We start from the raw sequence: 19,094 nt of genomic DNA on the forward strand, positions 1-19,094 counted from the left end.
CTGCAGCCCTCAAATGGCTGAGGTGAGGATAAGAGGGTTGGCAAATCTGATCTAGCATAAAAGGAAGCGGCAAGTCCCAGGACCAGCTCACACAGACGGACATGGTGTACTTCTTGTGCTTTTTGCTGCACATAAACAAACACATTGACTTCATTTTTACCTCAAGAAATTTACAAGAGCAATACAAATTGGAAAAAAAACTGTACACCAATCCACTCATGTATGGCCAACCTAGTCAGGGCTTCTGGGGTAAAAGCCAAAATGTGGAATAAATGAGGTGCACAGTGTGCTGCTGACATGTTGGAGAATTTGCTTGAATAGCTGAGGAGTTATCATCCTCACAGACATGGTAAAATGGAAATCCCTTGCAGATTTAAGCATTTTGTGAGGATGTGTTCACTACTCTGGTGGTCATTTAAATATTAAAATACACGACAGTATTTACTTGCAACTACTGCTATCAATTACTCAAATTCCAATTAAGATTTTAGTTTCCAGTATTTATGAAAACAAGATGTGGTCATGTCATAATATAATCATGATCAAGATTTTTACTATAATCAAGCAGCCCTACTTGCAACATTCAAATCCTGATGGGGCATCCCACGTCAGGGGGGTTTCAGAAGAGATTTTTGGACAAATAATTTGAACACTAAAGCCACCGCTTAAGAAAGCATGTTTGTGCATTGAAACAACAAAAAAAAGGTTGAGCCTCCAGACATAATGCTAGTCAGCGCTGATGTGCAGAGGAGGTTTTGTGGCTTTTTGATGGCAAAAGCCTGGATCTTGGAGGAGCTGACAGAGCTCTTCCTCCTTAATCCAGTTTTACAACAGACTGCTGTACGTGCCTGCGCATGCATGTGTGCGTACAAATGTGTGTGCGGTTGACACGCCTGCACAACTTCTTGGGTGTGACTGCATAGATGTTTTGTCAGATGTCAGCCTTCCAGCCTTAAAGCCAAACACCACAGTGACAGAAATCACACTCCGTGTTTGATTTGGCTGTGCCTTCAAAGGGAGCAATTTGTCTTCTCTCTGCATCAGTGGGCACATCAACAACTGTGTGCTCCTCGCTTTCTGTGTGGGTGTCAGTATACGTATTATTCGGTGTGTTTTCTGTGTACAGTATATAGTACATGTGTTTGCGTATGCCTGTCTAAGAGCCATATGTTTGTGTGTTTGTGCTAAGATACGCGCAGAGCAGCTTAAAGGCAGTTTCAACCTCAGCTCCTGCTGTGAAATGTCAGTCACCGGGCTGTGATCTGCCTACCTGGTTTCTCCATCCACAGCAGGGGCTTTCCATTTTACCTGCCTGTCATAGTGTACAAATCAAACCTACTTGGCAATTGTTAATTTCCTTCACACCACCTACTTTTGGAAATCTTTTATTGTCCCTTTCAAAAAATAGAATCTCGCCAAGTTTTTCATCAGAATCCTTTATTCGTCCCACAGAGGGGAAACACTTATAATAATAATTTTATCCATATCTGTAGCTCAGGCAACAGCAATCACAACTATCGGCACATTTACCTGTATGTGGGAACACAGGATGACTCGCTTTGTACGAAATGGACAATAAAGAAAACAAAAAAGGATCAGCAGCCTAGAAGAGAAGCTAGATGCAGAGATAGGGTGAAGATGAGAGAAAGGGAGATGCTGGGAGCGGAGTCGCTGCGTGTCTATTGACCGAGTCATTAAAATCGATGGCTGTCCTGATGAATATCAGCCGAGAGAAGCTAGTGGAGAGCTCAGCAGGGACACACTCGCTCACTGCAAACGTGATTGAGCACCATTTAAAGGCAGCTCACGACTGAAAAACACATTAATATCAAAGGAAAGCTCTTATTTCCACATCTGCAGCCTGTTTTTAAAGGTTAATACTCAGATTATGTTTTTGATATTGTTTTTCAGCATAGTGTAAACTGAGACGCCTGTTGGTGCCTGCTGCAAACTGTGATGCTGATGGAAACACAGTTCTGGTTGGTAAATGCTTAAAAAATAATGAGTAGATGAAGCAAAGCCTCGACAAGTTTTCGAAGGGGTTGTTGAGATTGAAGGTTGGGTTCAGAGACAGATCTGTCAGGCCACCAGCTGTCTTACTGAGCATTAGCCCCCCCCCCTCTCCTCGTCAGACTTCATTTTAATACGTCTTTCCACCTCGTTGACCTTTACAGGTCCCCACTTCGGCTCTTTCACACACATCGGTGGAGACGCACATATGCACACAGACGATCACATGCGTAAGTGCACTCAAGTATGAACCACACACACCCACTTCAAGAGAAGGACGTAATCCTCCTCACATCTACGGCACCCAGCCTCCTCTCTGCCCAGGAAGTTCATCTTCCAGTCAGCTCACATCAGCCATCATCTGGGGGCCAGGCTGCTCCAGAGCTGCTAGTGAATGCAATTAAGATGCCTTGCTGAGTTAAGATCAGTGCTTTACTTTGCCACTGCGAGACCGGCGCAGCTTCACATCCTCACCTCTCCTCTGCTGTAACCATTTCTTCCCTGCGTTATTCAAACTGTGGCCTTAATAAGATTTGTATTATGTTTTCCTTTTGTTTACTTTTTGACAAAGCATATTGGCACTGTGGTATTGCTGTCCAATTATTACCCTGATATTACTTTTAAGTGTGGAAATTATGGATGACCAAATTAGTAAGAGGGTGACTAAGGTCAAGCTGTGTGTGAAAGTGCTGTTGATTTAAGGGAGAAATGAGCCTCCCTTCACGACGACTGTCATACATCATCAAAGGTTATTTTGGAATCAACATTTCTAATGTATGGTTGTATCATTTGATGTTGTTTATTGGATTTGATCCTGATGTCTGTGGGTGTTGTTAGGGAATATGTTGCTTAGGTGTTTAACCTTTGACATAGTTTATAATTTTCTCCTTCTTCTGTCTCTATTCCCACGGCATAGTTCTTTGGCCTTCGGGTTGCTGTAATCTCCCTTAAGGAGGGGCAGCTTGGGCGCATTGTTGATGCCAGCCTATGAGCGAGCACAAGCTGACATGAGATAATTTATTGTTTAGGGACGTCTAGAAGCCCTTCTTATCTGGAACGTAGGTTTCCTGATGTACATTCTTTTTCCAACTACGACAGCTGTAGTTAGATTTAGGATCCATATCCATGTTTAGTCTGGCAACTGAAGAATGTTGATTGTCCATTCCGAACTAGTTAAAACCTCGTATTGTAGTAGATCTTCAGAATTGGTCGGGCAACCGCTCTGTGAACTCCTGGCTGCAGCAAATGTCTTGTCAATTCTTCGGCCATTACCTTCATTATAAACCTTCAGTGTTTGCCACCCATGTCTCTCTCAGTTTCGTCTCCATTGCTCCAGAAGTTTCCATCACAGGTGTGATAGCAAATCTCTAAACTCGGAGATACTCACTGACTAAAGTAGCTACATTTATAGGTAGATGTAAGGCATACAGTCATATCAGTTTGGTCAGTGATGCATAAATATTCTTCCTGAAATAACCACAGGAATATACTATAGCATGACAAGCTGTTCAAACCAGTTATTAAAAACACAGCCAGTTTGTGATAGCCACACTGAGACCATTAATCACAGCAAGCACATTAATTAAACCCTCCCTTTCATTTATCTGCCTCTCTCTCTGTCCCTGCCTCTCTTTCACACACCAGATCCTCACTGCAAATCATACAAAAGTATGTCTTTCCCTGCGACAATTATAATACTGATTCTGCTTTAAGAGGTTTTTTTCCCTTTTTAATTTTAATTTCCAATATGCTGACTCGGATCAGCGTCTGCGGTGTTAGCAGCGGTAAATTAATTAAAGTCACTGCGGTTGTTGTTAGAGGCGATTATCTTAAAGCTATCCACATCAGGATTAGCTAAAGCAGAACTTGCGGTTATTATGAATACAAAACAGGCTAAACTTGGAATATTTAATGCATGGATTTTAAAGTGTGTTATTATTTTAAGTCACTCCTACAGCATTCCTTCAGTCTAGGTAGCTATTGTTGAAACCGAAAATGAATTCTCAGCTGGTAAAGTTACAAATAATTTATGAGGTTGAAATATATTCTAATCACTATGTGCAGGTAATTTACCAAAATTAATACATGCAGTACCAAGGAGATATGCTTATGAGTAACCTTGGCAGACAAGTCTATATGGGGCCTACATATTAATGATATTGACTCAAACATCTCATTTTGGAGCGGTGCACATGTGGTAGGGCGTCCTGACTCTGTCTCTTCGACTTAGCTAAAGATGGCTTTCATTGTGATGTCTAACTGTTTTTAGAATGGCCTCGGCACTCAGAGAGGGAGGAGGAGGAGGAGGAGGAGGAGAGAAAACTTGAGTTGAGCAGCGGCAGTGTGTCATAAGCGGAGGAAGGAAAGCTGCTCGCCCTCGTTCTTTCTCTCCCTCGTTATCGTATTTTAAAAGAGAGGAGCCCCACCAGGAGCCCCATACATTATATCCCCCCACAGTTAATGTAGGGACGGCGGATAGCTCATTAAGATTGATCATCCCTCGTCCACCTCCTCCATGCAGAACGCGGCACCGGCTCCATTAATCACCGGCGTTTCCAGATAAAGCTCAGTAGCGGCACAGACGCAGGACCCGGAGCCTGACAGCCCCGGCTCCTACATGCATAATCACAGGCGCAGTGCAACCGCCCGGCTCCCTGCCACGCTAGAGGGGGCACCGCATCCTCGCCTCCCTCCCTCCTCCACCCTCTCCCCAAACCTATACTCTCCTCCTCCCATCCTTCCCACCTGTCCTTTTCACTGCAATTGTCTGTCTGTTTCTATCACTAATCTCCAAACCCTCTTCCGGGATCACCCCTCCCATGCTGTTGTCTCTCAGCATTACTCCCAGCCCCCCCACCAACCTTACTTTCCACCTGTCTTCCCATACCCACCTTCCTCCCTCTCGTCTTCTTCCTTCCTCCCTGCTCTCCATACTTCATCTTTGCGCTGTACTATTCTTTAGGAGTTGTTAGCCACCTCTCTAAAAGCCTGGGTTTTTTTTGCCCCCTAATGCCTGCTTTAGCAAAGTGACAGTAGAACCTTTGATTGAAGGGATTAAAGAGTAGAAAAAGTAGTCCAGTCATCCCACACTGCTCATTTGACTCTGACAGCTTGGCCAAGTGTCAGATGGCTGTTTTGAATGGAAACATCCAATCAGACCATCTCTTTTGCCTTATTAAATTCACAAGGAGTCAGCATTTTTGTACAGAGCATTAGCTTGCAGGCATTTGATTTTTTTTTCTTTTCTATACAACTATTTATCTTATTGAAAAATCTATTGTATCAGGTTTACAAATGTAAACCTTTCTGTAAAATCTTTGATAAAAAATAAGAGTTTTGTATTAATGCTTTTGCAGTCGAAAAAAAATGTTCAAAATGTTTTTTTCATGAACAGGTACATATAAATTGGGATCCTATTCCAGATTACAAACACAAGTGAATATTTGCCTGTTTATTCTTGGAAAAATGTGACACTGTCGCTCAGAGCTGCAGCTTTGAGTATTAGAGAAAGGTCTCGGATTGGAACAGTAATACGAGACCCACACGAAACATCCACTGCCTCGGTTATTTGGGAACACATTGATTTGTGTATAGTAGTGTACAAGTTAATGGAGGTAACACATAAAATGGGTCTGAATCTCCAGCACACCACTAGTTTTAGAACCCTTTTAATACGACAGGAATTAATGCCACAAGGCAAATGTCACTGTGTTATTCCGCACATCAGCCCTGAAATAGGGAGTAATGCATTATCAATGAGGCCGAGTGTAAACACAGCAGATGTTACCAGGAAGTTAGTCAATAGCGGATGTTTCTCTCTAACGAGAAGGCATAATTGCAACAAGAAGAGAACTCGGTATCCAAAACAGCAGCAGATGTTGCGCAACCTCTCAGCAAAAAACCCAGAAGAAGTTCAGCAGTATTAGCCTGCTAATGTTCACGGTGTGTTCACTTATATCTGTCAGACTTTTCCTTACCCAGACACTTTTAAATGGGTTTGATAATGCAGGCAAGTCATCTAATAAATACTAATGACAGGACCAGATATTAGCAAGAATGCCCCCCTTCTACAACTCATTATTCCACAGAGTTAGCAACTGGTTTAGCATGTGGAGATATAATTGTTATGTGACATAGACAAATGATAATGGCTTGAATTGCAATCAAGAGATCTTTGTAGGCTATAGTGTTGCAGTCTGTAAGCTTGATACACATAAAGCCTCCCTTAGCAGTAAGATAGTTTACAACGAGATGCCAAACAGTAATATGCCATTGCACTATTAGGTTCACAGAATGTGCTTTGTTGCTAGAGGCGACGACTATCATTATTCTACTAAAGTAATCTTCCTACCCATTGTTTCGCCCCTCTCCAATACAAACATTGTTTTGTTATATAATGCACCTTGCTGAATTGCAGGTTAGAAAACAGTATTATATTTTGAGAGTTAAACCTAGATTACAACTTTACAAGGACACAAAAGCCATCCATAAGCATTGGAGCATACTGGACACAATCAGAATTCTTGGGGCAGTCCACTCGCCTAATAGATAGTTTTCTATCCCTGGAGACAGATGGAGAAAGAGAAAAAGAAATGGAATATAGAAGAGGAGGAGGAAAGAAAGAAGGGAGAGCGGGGAGAAAAAAAGTGAGGAAATGCAAAGATTACTCGCCTGACTCCACTGTAGGCTTGGGGAGCTCATCTCAGGTGTGCAGTCTGCTGAGAAGACTCCCACATACAACCTAACCCACCACCAACCTTTCTGCCTGGGCTCCGATGACTTTCACAAAGTTATCCAGTAAACACACTGTGTCTTCAGGGGGAGATGTGACATTTATCTTAAGCTGCACAGGTGACATGGGATTTTGTATTTATTTATTTATTCTAGTTTTTCTGTTTGTAGCAGCGTCCCCCTGCTATTTAAGGTCAACTTGGAAGAAATGTAGCCCATTGAGGCAAGTATCAACCATGGGCAACACCTATAAGCAATGTACACAGACCAAACTCATAAACACAGTTGAGGTGTTAGCGTCAGCGGAGCGTATCTACTTTCTCTCACACAGCCACTGGCAGAGCTCGACCACCAGCATGTGTCTTTCCTAAATGTGAAGGGTAGGCTAAAGCCTGGCACAGCTGAGGCTGTTAGTTCCAGGCAGCAGTTGGAGGCAGCCGAGGAGAGAGTAACTTTAGACTTTTAATTAGTACTCATGTGGAGTTTGCATTTTGTTTTACGTTTGGTTTATTTTCACTTTAAATACTCGGAAAGGTAAAAACAATTCAAGGCTATCCTTAGAGGGGCTCACACATCCTTTCCATAGAGTATTTACAACATTTAAAGGGCATGTGTGCTTTGTATTTCCAAAATGGCATCCCTACTAGTTGCCTTTTAAAAAGTAAACTGTTTTATATTAGGTCTGACTGTCATGTCAGCTGAGAAAGTCATCTTTATGGCAATGTAACCCACAGAGGTGGCCCAGCTTCATTTCTCCCTGCACAACAGCAGTGGTCTGGGTCTGTGTCTTTTGTCCTGCTCACAAATCTTTGATCATCCAAAACATTCATTGTCAGATTCCACTTCCAAGTTGAAAAGGTTGTCTTACTGTAATGCTTTTTAATGACTATGTTGAGGCCTTGAGGTACTGAGCTTCTTTGTAACATGTTCATTACGGACATATTCACATTTTGAATTGGAATTTCAAAGGTCAGGTTAGGGTCATATTGAAATATTTAATAACTACATTTCAAACTTTTCAACCCACCCTCTTTTATCACTGTCTCAGCTCCTTACAACATCAACCGCGTTCCCTTTAATAGAACTGTCCTTGCTGAGTAAATGTGAACTATCTGGTATGCAATGAACTTGAGTTTGGTTTTGCAGGAGGGTTTTTAAAAGACAACTAGACTGTTGTGAGTTTATTCTCCTGCTGCCTGGGGTGAAGAAAGTTCCAGTCGAGTGAAAACTCAGACTTCTCATGATGAAATGCCAGAACGGACAGGCTACCTGACTGAGGGCCTGGAGACAAGTTTGATATTTGTTGAAGCCGAGATTGTTTAAGGTCAGATTTTATTTTTATTGCGTGCTAGGAACAGTAGCAGTCCAGTACAACAGAGTAACAGTAACAGTAACAGGGATTTGTGTGACACACTCTTAGTTTTGGACACAATTGGGCGCTCTGAAAAAACGTGGATGCTCTTTCCACCCTCTCAAGGTGAATACAAATGAAACATAGTTGGCGCAGATGTCACTGAAAGGTTGCATCCACAAGAACTGCGTCCAGATGATTAATTTCACTCAATCAACCTTGTTTTTCCACCGTGCTTTAAAACGTGTGCTGGGCTGAACACTGGCCCTCGCAGTCATTTATAAGAAGTAGTAACTTAGCAATTTAATTAAAAGGGAAGATTGAGACGCGTTGCACACCCACTCATTTCTAATCAAATCCCCCTCCAAGCATACAGTATGTTATCTACACCAGCCAGCAACATTATTAGGATTATTCTCTCATGACATTGTCTTGCCTAGAGTTCTGCGTGTTTGTGCAATGTGCCTGTTTTTGTGTAGGTACATTTGCATGTGTGTTTCGGTTCTGCGTATGCATGGCTGTACGTGTGCTTCTGCATCAGTGGGTTTTTTGCACAATGAAAATGTCCTCTGTTGTGGGGTGAAAGAATAACTCAACCCCAAGCTGAATTTCACAATGCTGTCCTCCATAATGCTCGAGCTGAATGTTTGCTAATCTGTGACGCAGCCCAGTCCGCTTTCCCATATTTTCCTGTGGCATACTGTTAGAAAAAACTAAAAGCCGTATTGGCATGTTGCCACTTGACAAGAGTTAGACAGCAGCATTGTGACGGTAAAGTCAATCCAAAAAGACAATGCTTAAGCTTGGCCTTCGTATTAAAAAGTGGAATTTTTTAAGGCATTCAGGCCTGTTATCCCTTAACTATTTTATTTCTGTTTCCAAAAGCAGTTCTTATTATACATACATAATAATTGTATTTCCTTTTGAAGGACACACTCATTGGCTAAATAATAAATACCACAGTATGGACAGAAATTGTTATTTATTTTTTTGGTCACTGAGGTAATTTAGGTTAGGTCAATTGTTCAATTTTGAGCTATTCTTAGTGATTTGTGTTGCCATATTGCTTCATTTTAAACCACCAAGTAATTTGTACACCTACAAAAATATAAATTATAAAGGAAACATAAATTATTCAATCAGAGACTGTTTCTATGGAAAGAATTAGGCCAGCCCCTCTCATAAATCTGAATAATTTGCCTCATGCCATTCAGCAGTGATGTTCAGTTGCTATACATGGTAAAACATCTTAATTGAATTCATGCAATTATATCCCTACACATACTCCTTGGGGTTTTTTGTGGAATAGACTGTAATATTGCGATTGGCTTTTAGTCAACCAATCGGAGCTCTCATCCCAGCCTCACACACCTCTCTTCTTCCAGTGGCAGATAACCAGACCAGCAACTGCCACTTATGGTCGAGCATTCAATTTAACTAATTAATTTTTAATTATGACTTAATTCAGTGTTCAACACATCTCATTAGTTTTTCTTTCTGCCCCTCTCCTTAACTTTGTGAACAGTGTTGTAATGCTGAGCGATCACTGACAGACTGAAATGTGAACACATTTGTGACCACATCAACCTAGAAAACTAACATGAATCTGCCTTCAAGGTGATGTCATAAACATTACTATGTTTATTTCAGATTGAATGAATCAGATGAGCCAACGTGTAAATATGTCAGAACATTTTTAGACTTTTGGTGATGCCCCGGTTACTAATATGTGACATTTAAGTGATGCAGAGCAACACCATTTTGTCATCAGTTGTTGGTTAAAGTCTTGTTGGTCATTTATACGCATTCTCAGAAATTGGCTACATGTAAAAAACACAAAAGCTCTGTTTCTGACAGGAGCGTCTTTTCGAGCTGAATTTATCAGCTAATTTAATGCTACTGTCATTAAGGACTTTCTCTAACAATACAAGGTGAAATTAACAAAATCTCAAGCACATCAAGCTTCATCCACTCTTAAATAAAATTCTAAGCTCATGGCTGTGGACCTTCTTCTTTGTGAAGCTGTCATGATCTGTAGAGAAAAGTGGAAAATATTGGATATCTCACGATAGACTTGAGTTAAGATGTCAGCATCTCAGACAAAACAGGTGGCGGGCACTTAGCCGCTTTCCACTTGTAAAAGAGTTAAATAGCGTTTCCAGTCTGGCGTCTCTGAATGCTTGAACTGGTGTTTCCTTTCAGCAACGTATGATGGAAAAAGTACATGTATGTTAATGCAATGGGTCAGGATTTTCACATTAGGACATTTTCACATTTCGAGCAGATTTAAAAACAGCCATGGAGGCCTGCTGCAGCAGTTATGACATGTCAGAAGGCTATGAACGGACGAGACACACACACACGCACGCACGCACACGCACACAAAAAGAAAATGGCTTTCCAGAAACATAAATCTATACACACTGTCACCTATGATCATGTGTCATTCCTAGCATTGAAGTCCACGTCATTAAACATATTATACTTTTGTAGTCCCTTTTTAAGTCTTCATGTGACCTGACTGGATGACAGGCATCGACATAAACATTAGTACCTCTGAATCCTCTAATTAATACCTGCTTTCAGCAAAAACATGGTTTCTAGAGCTGTTATATTAAAGACTTTGGAGTTCCTCTGATTCTCTTGGAACATTTTAATATGAGGTGAGAAAAAGGATAATGACCTAATGTTGGTTATTTTCACTTCAAATCTTTCACCTGGAATAACCCCAATGCTTCTCCTTTGATACAGATATTCCTGCTGAATAGACTTTCTCTCTATTAGCCAAACAGAAGACATGGATAGGTTTTATTCTTTTTCTTTTGGTTTTGCCTTTTACCAGCCTATATAGGAGAAAAATACCTGACAAAGCTTTGCAAAAATCTATAAAAAGAAATAGACTTTTAATGAAAAGTTTAGTATCTCCTATAGATTACTTGGTTACCAATGTTCCGGTCCCTTTTTTATGATGTTTAAAAAACACTTTTTCCTAATTTAGATGTCAAGCAACTTAAATTGTTTTCACACCAACAAAGGCACAATGCATGATTATATTGAAATGATATTATATAAAACATATTATTCTGATGGTTAATCCTTGTAATAAAAATGCTCTTCTAGAAATGTATATTTACCGATCAATTTGAAGTGGCATCAGAAGATTTAAAATGTTAACAGACAACAGCAGTCAAAACAATATGTACACTTTACACTGGTTTAACTCAGTACAGTAAATCTTTTTTTAACTCCCTGTGAAGCGTGTCTTAAAATAGCTGCATCAGCCACAGAGGGGATTCTGTGGACTATAATGTCATAACTGCAGCACTGAATGTAAATTTCAACCTCCTGTGAACTGTAACCAGCCAGAGGTGTAACCTACAGTGTATGCTTACAGCACATATTTGTACTTCGTGTATCTAGAAGACATAGGAAACTTTTGCCATTTCTCTACACATTTAAAGTCTGCAGCATTTTATTTGTTCCCGACTTTATTAAAACCTGTTTGGGAGAGTATAGCCGCTTGTCACCCCCTGTCCCTCCTGCCTGTTTTAATGAGGAAGTCACTGCAGACCTTCTCCTCTTCTCACTACACACAAACACAAAGAGAGAACCGCATGACATCCTGTCACACTGTTACAGTGGCCAAAGGATGCTCCCATGGCACTCTTTGTTTATTCTCTTCCTCCTCTGAGCCTGTACTTGCATTTGCCTCGTCTTTGTTCTACTTGTGCCAATTGTTTGCTCACGAGCTTGTGTGTGCAGACGCGTCTGACCCGCGGACCAGAGGATGTACGTAGTTTTGAGTGTGCACTGAACAACTGTGCTTTCTGCCACTCCAGGTCTTTTCTTGCATGTCTATTGGAGGAGGCAACAAAGGCCCACACGGCGTCCTAGAGGGGCACGAGTTCCTCACTCCCTTTCTCCTTTGTCTTTTATGTCATCCCCCGGCTCAGCCTAGGTTGACAGCAGTGCTGAGGCTCAAGCAGCTCAGCTCAGCAGATTGGAGAAATAAAGCGTCCTCATCATTGACTATTCACTTGGGCTGCATAGTGCCAGAGCTCTCTTACAGACTGAAATCAGGACAGATACTCATTTGAAGGGTCTCGAGGATTTCTGATGACTTGCATGAGCTGATTTCTTGGAGTAGGCACAGACTATTGAAACGTCTCCATGACTGAAAATGGTGGACATTGGTAGAGGTATGTTTTAGAGACTGTTTAGAATTACTGTATGTCTAGACCTAAGCTAGATTGGGGAGCACATGAGAACTGTTGTCTTTTATCCACCTCAAGCACCATTTTTTCAGAAGTTTGCATCTAGATGGGTGGCCTGATAATGTTCATGACATTTTGGACCTGTTAAAGTTTGACATTAAGCCACCATGGCTTTTAGAAATGGTCTGACCGGAGCTTATGATGGTGTTAAATCTAATGGCTTTAGGAAAGTGGTTACCTTCTCGTTTTGTTTTGTCTATCAAATAGGACGTGTGCTGCGTCCTTTTCGGGATTTTTGTGTGAACACAAAAACAAATGTCTTCTTTTTAAAGTTCAGTTACAGTAAAGTAAAAGTAATACTACATTTCCTTACGGTGATGAAAAACACATAAGACATTTCTTTTAAAACCCTTTACCATTAGAGGTAATTAAAAATATTAAACTAAATTATTTTAATTTAAATCTTTATATCATAAATACATTTATATACATTTACACAAAGGTTTGTTACGCAGGCAGCAGAGTTGTCAATGATTTTCCCAAATCTATAGAAATGTCCAACCATTTCAGATTTTGAAATGTATATATTTCCAGAACATTTTTCAAACATTTCCTTATGTAAAATGAAATCGTATTGACAATCTGGACATTTTAATTTATTATGTTTATTTCAAGCAATTCCATAGTTTAATTTTAGATAGACATAATGAGCACAAGAGGAAAGCGGCCATGAATTATTTGTTTTCAAATCTTTGTGAGCAAGGAAATGTTTGATGAAAACATATTCTACCTCTTATATATAGCAGTAACATAACTAAGGTATACACCTTTTATTTCTTTGTAATTATTTAGATTTTAACTAGATGAAGCGAAATACGGAGCCTCAGACATGAAAATATAATTTGATAGAAATCCAATTTCTTAGTATTTTCCCAAAGGTTGCTCTCGTTCTGGTTGCCTTTAATAAATCTACAAAATGCAAAAATATAATTTTAAAATAATGTTATTGAAATAATACAAAAAATGTCAATTTACAATATTTAACATTTTCCATAATACCTCCTTGTACGTAATTATAAAATATTACCTTTATATAAAGTTTGACCGTACAGAAAACCCACAAGGAACATTATTTAGCTCTTTTTTACTGGAATTTTGCGCTATTAGCAAGCTCACTCACAAAATTCTCCAATAATTTGTATTCACTTTATACTATGGTAAAGACATCTTACGACCTCATTTAAGAAATGTGATAGCTGCGTAGAGAAATAAATATCTAAAATATATGTCAGGAATCAGTCAATGCATTCTTAAGAATTGTATCTCCTTGGCATCAGAGCTGAAATAAAGACTTTTGGGCTTGTTATACTTTGGACCTGAGGTTGCAGAATAGAGAGATTTAGTTATTCAACAACTTGTGCTGATAGTGAACATTTGACCATCTCTCCGCCTGCAGAATGCTTCATGTGGGTGTATTTAATGGCTGCAGTCAGAAACTCAGAAACCATTTAAAGTGTTTGCCTTATCAAAGTCAGCGGGGGAGAGCAGCTTTTTCCACATATCCATCCGTCTGCTACTCCGATCATCTCTACATCTTCTTGGATACTGAGAGAAAACATTGAACATTGAAGCCATGATTATATCAGATCGTTAATTCATTCTAATTCTGTTTTATTGCACCACTTCCTATGGGGAATATCCTGCCTGAATCCTCCTGACATTGAATATTTTTTACCATGGGGTTTTCGGCCCTATGTTCAGGGGAAAAAACAGTCTTTCTGTGAAAAAGCTTTTCTTGGACAGATTTCTTTTGTTAACTATAAATCACTGTCTTGGCCTGCTCTTCTTATTCTGTTGCAAGTTCCTCCCTGACATTGAATTTCTCAAAGTCCCTGTGTATCAAAATACTTTGTGCAGGGAAGCCTCATTTGATCACACTCCCTCAGATCAATCTGCGTCAGTCCTGCAACAGTGCTGCTGATTTAAAGGTTAAAGAATTGTAGGCCTCTTTTCCAAAATGTAACCCGCATTTTTTTGGCTAACAAATTTCAGTTTAGCAAACAGTTTGAGCTGAATTCTTACATTAAAAAAAAGGGTTTTATTTAAAAATGTAAATCCTGCTTTGATTTTATAAATTGGCATTGTCAATCATTCATTTTTGTCATTTTGATCATGGTGTGAATAAATACCATGAGGCAAACCGACTTAGAATAATATAAAGAATATTTAATTCATGTTTATTAATAGTTTAATGTAATAAAATGTTAAAAAATAAAAGGATTTCCTTAAATACAAAAAGCATCTAATGCTAAACATGATCATTAAATACATTTAAATTAAAATGAAAAAATGATGATGGATCATTTGATTAATTTGTATTCACTGTGATCATTTGAAGTTGTTTTACATGAAAATATTAATCATAGAAGCGCTTTAAGGCTTTTTCGTGTACTTGCTTTGTAGATAACAAGTAATTTCTTTCATTTTCTGTGGAAGAAGATCATGCTTCATATCATAAAAAATGGTGTCCTACAGGCTACAAAAAAAACAACATTATGGCATAGTTATATATAGATTTATTGATCAGCTAGCATGGTTTCTTCTGGGTAATTAAGCTGTGAGTGTTGGTAGGAATTGATTGTTGAAAGTTTAAAAGAGAACAAGAAGGTCAGAATGAACACATCAGCACCTTTTATGCTGCGCAACATAGAATAGCACCCAGTCGGATAAATAGCCCCGGAAAAAATTGAGAGACCCCTCCAAAGGTTTCTTAAATGTCAATATCTACATAGTAGCCAGCCATTCCAGTGTCTGTTGAATTCCAACACAGAAAAATGTTGTCAGTAGTTTCTAGAATACAATAAAAAAATAACAAATCATTTAACTCTGTCTAACGCTGTATGTAGACTCTGTTTAGTTGTGCTGTAGAGAAGATTTATCAGAAGAGATTAGAATGTTAACAAGAATTAGAAGATACATTATTTTGATATGGATTGCAAAATTGCTGTATTTTGCTTAATTCACTGTTTATGTGGTACTTCACAGGGTGGTATATCGACTTTACAGTTACAACCTTCGTCTTCAAATCCTCCTTTATTTGCTCTGAGGTAATTTAAAACATTTTTAAATTATTTTGATCTTTTTCCTAATTTTCTTTTTATTGATATCATTAATAATAATAGTTCTGACTTTAGTTTTATTTTAAAAACCATTGAAGACATATTCTCAGCAAAGGAAAAATGAAATTCAAAGAGGGTCCATTGTAACAAAGGCACGGAAGATTTATTTAACAATGTGTTTAGCTTTAAAATATGTGTATGTATGTATATATATATAGATATACATTTTTTGCCCTTGACTTTTTCACATATAGACACAGCAACTCTGGCAAGTTGGCAAATTATTAAGAACATACGGAAAATAATGTAAGATTATAAATGTATCTCAAAGGTGATATTTCAATTCAACACAAAATGGTGGTTAACAGTAACATACATGTAAATCCTAAAATGGCTTTTATCCGTTCAGCAACCAATCGTTTGCCGCATCGCCCTTTTCCAGCAGCCTATCAAAGCTCAGCGGGCGACTTGCCACACCTTACAGTAGGGGAAACATGGTGCGTGCTGATTGGTAACTGGAAACAGCACCCTGGGACCCCATTGGCCACGGTGCTCAGATGTTTGACAGTAGAGTTACTAGGCTGAGCAGCAGAGTTGGCACTGGTTTCAAACCCCCTATGCAGTGTGTCAACCAATCATAAAGTGCCACAGTGGGGCATTATGGTAATAGTGAACGGCTTAGGGGCATCAAACTACCCCTAGCACATTTTATCACTGTTTTCAGTCCACTACAATTCTCTCCAATTCCTGTCTAAATCCCATGAAACAGTCCTTACCAGTATTTTATCCGTCTTTTGCAGAACTTGGAGGTCCTGAAGAGATTTTTTCTTCACTAGTATTGAGATGTTTGGTGTTTCAAAGCCGCTGGGGTCCCATTGAACATGGCTGTGCCTCCCCACACTCCATGCCGAACCCGAAAATGGGGACGTCATGTGCAGTTTCATGGTCCCCGGGGTTGATGAGTTGTTCTAGGGCGCTCACCAACACACCCCCTAAGAAGCCATAATGAGCTTTTCCAACAGGAATTCAGGTGCGCCTTCACGGCTCCGAGGGAGGCGGCCATTGTTTGCTGACAAGTGGAGGTCTCTTGTCTCCCCCTCTCACTTTTTCTATTCTCGGGGCAAATGGATGGTATGCGGTGTGGCTGATTGGAGGTGATAGCCATATCGGTCGCTGGAGATTCACTAATGCAAACTCAAAACTACTGTGTATTCACTATTCACAGTCCATGCCCACACAGTAATCAGATAACTGGCCAACTGACAAGCAGCAGTGGAGTGGAATGTGGAGAGCAGAAAGAGAGATGGATGAAAGACAAGCCACATGCCCAGCTCTGTGTTTGCCTGTGTGGCTCACTCTCACATTGCAGCCATGCATCCAACCAAACTACAGCTGTAAATATTGCCCAAAATTGCATCTATTATTTTTCTCCTCATTTGGTATTCAGCTTGTTTAATTACCAGGTCCTTTTCTCTCTGGCCATTAATTCCTCTGTGCGATAACTCTGAAGGATGCGCCACTCAGAGAAAAGGCTTTTACTAAAGCGCGCTTCTGAATTGCACCTTATTTGTCATGTGTCTTTATACTGTATAATTTCAGCTACCGAATTAATTCTGAGCTGAGCCCCCAGTGTCAGTCGGGAGAATGGAAGGAGCTAAATGAGTGCATATTCCAGCCAAATACAGGGGCAAGTGTCATTCCAGGTTAATTAAATCCCTGCTTTGAGTCTTGCATGAACACAGACCTCTTTTAGGATGATAAAGACAAAGTCCTTTCTTCCAGCCAGCGTGTTGCTGCTATAATCACAATCCGATCAGTTTTCTACATTTAATGGCTATGCCGCTGCGTAAATCACATATCCCTGCCCACACACACACACATTTTACTTGTTACACATAACTGACAACAAATGAGTCTGCTTTTCTATGCTAAAGCAAGAACTGTGAAGGTAGTGTCAAGTTTTGAGAAAAATAAATCTGCTGATCAAAAAAGGATTCGCCACCTTTCTTACAGTACCTTAGTCATTATGCATCTCATACCACGGCTGCTGTTATTCGCTCCCCAGCATGAAATATGTGCCTTTTATTCAACGCAGACTGCGCTTTGTGCCAAATAGATGTTTACTATACCTCACCGCCTGCAGTCTCCGTTAACCCTGAGAGGAGCTTATGGAACCTGGCTCACTCGCTATGTTCGCACCATCAAGTCTGTCGCTTTATTTGAGTCTTTTAGTGCTCACTTTAAGTGGAAGTCTCTATAGCAGATTAACAAAGCTCACTGTTGGATATCCCTTTCTAAGGCCACGGAATAAGTTGCTAGTCTCCTGCTGATTTTCACTCTCAACGTCCCCTCATGGTTCCTCATTAAGACTCTGAGAAACAAGCCCCCCCCCCCCCCCCCACCGAACTCAACGCTACAGTAAGGCCAGACCTAACATGATGCGACTACACCTCAGTGTGTTCTGTGGCCTTCAACACCACAGTGGTTTGCTCTGAGCATGTTTTCTCAGATTGCGCTCCGTCCCTGTTTTTCTATGTTTTTTCTCTTTTCTTTTCAGAGAGTAACACGAGGGCGGGTGGCGGGTATTTTTCTAAGAGAGCGAGAGGCGGGTGTTGGGATTTGGGGATAAGCAGTTGTTTTCTCATTGAGCGACATTTGAAGGTCAACTCTTCGCCGAGTAGGGCACTTGTGAGAAGCCAAAGAATTTTATTTCAGTATGAATAATGCATTGACAGTGTCTCTGTTTTCAGCCCACATTTCTTTTAGACACTTTTTAATCTCATTCAGCTTTCCTTCATTGAAGTTCTGGTGCTGCAGTGTAAAGTCAAATACAGCTAAACAAGTGTCTATTCTCATAATAATCCTAGTATTTATCTCATTTCAAGTTCTATGTTATCCACTGGGTATTGCAAATTCCTCTGAAGATTATAGAACATGGGAGCTAACTATTTCCTTTTTTTGCATGCGCCCTTTTCTGCAACATATTTACATCTCATCATGCCTTTGCTCAAGTGTTCGATATAATCTGTTCATGTTACTTCTTCTTTATCATGTGAAAACATTGTTTCTTAAGACTGGCCAGCAATATTGTGTTCTACAATCTGCTTTTTTCCACATTTTGTTCTGTTTCTCCGTTGTCATGCTATTGTTGCTCATGTTTGTATGGAACCGAGACAATTTCTAAACCCAAATCTGGCGTTGTCTGTTTCTTTTTCTTGTTCTACAGAGATGTTGAAGGAGTTGAACCAACAGCGCAGAGCGAAAGAGTTTACAGACCTGAAAATTATTGTTGAAGGCAAAGAGTTTGAAGTCCACCAAAATGTTCTAGCTTCCTGCAGCTTGTATTTCAAGGACCTGGTGAAAAGGTTTGCCTTCGCTTTCCCTCCCTCCAGCTGTTGATCCAATCTGTTCTTTTCATAGGGCGCATTTGTGTCGCTTTTTCTTTTTTTTCCCTTCCCCTCTCTCTCTTGCAGGTGTGTGAAGACTTTGGTTCCTAACACAGGGCCAGCAGCCATTCCTTCCTCTTCCCGCTAAAATGAATGTATCTGAAAATGGAGAAAAAGGTCAACCCTCGTCATTACCTTTCCTCCCCATGTAGGGCAATTTAACCACATTTTCATTTTAATGAGCAGTGAAAATGTTCCATGACTGGGGATGTTTTGAAACTCA

General features: G+C 40.0%; 1 protein-coding gene across 2 annotated transcripts in view; it reads left to right on the plus strand.

Annotated features, from left to right (window-relative positions):
- LOC134876682 (kelch-like protein 29) overlaps positions 1–19,094 on the plus strand; it is a 191,683-nt gene that overhangs the window by 100,286 nt on the left and 72,303 nt on the right. For both annotated transcript variants that reach the window (XM_063901738.1, XM_063901737.1), the window contains exon 6: positions 18,652–18,790. In XM_063901738.1, the coding sequence (XP_063757808.1) occupies positions 18,652–18,790 (139 nt within the window). The remainder of the gene's footprint in view (positions 1–18,651; positions 18,791–19,094) is intronic.

The sequence above is a fragment of the Eleginops maclovinus genome, chromosome 15 (genome assembly GCF_036324505.1).
Source record: "Eleginops maclovinus isolate JMC-PN-2008 ecotype Puerto Natales chromosome 15, JC_Emac_rtc_rv5, whole genome shotgun sequence".
NCBI classification, from domain to species: domain Eukaryota; kingdom Metazoa; phylum Chordata; class Actinopteri; order Perciformes; family Eleginopidae; genus Eleginops; species Eleginops maclovinus.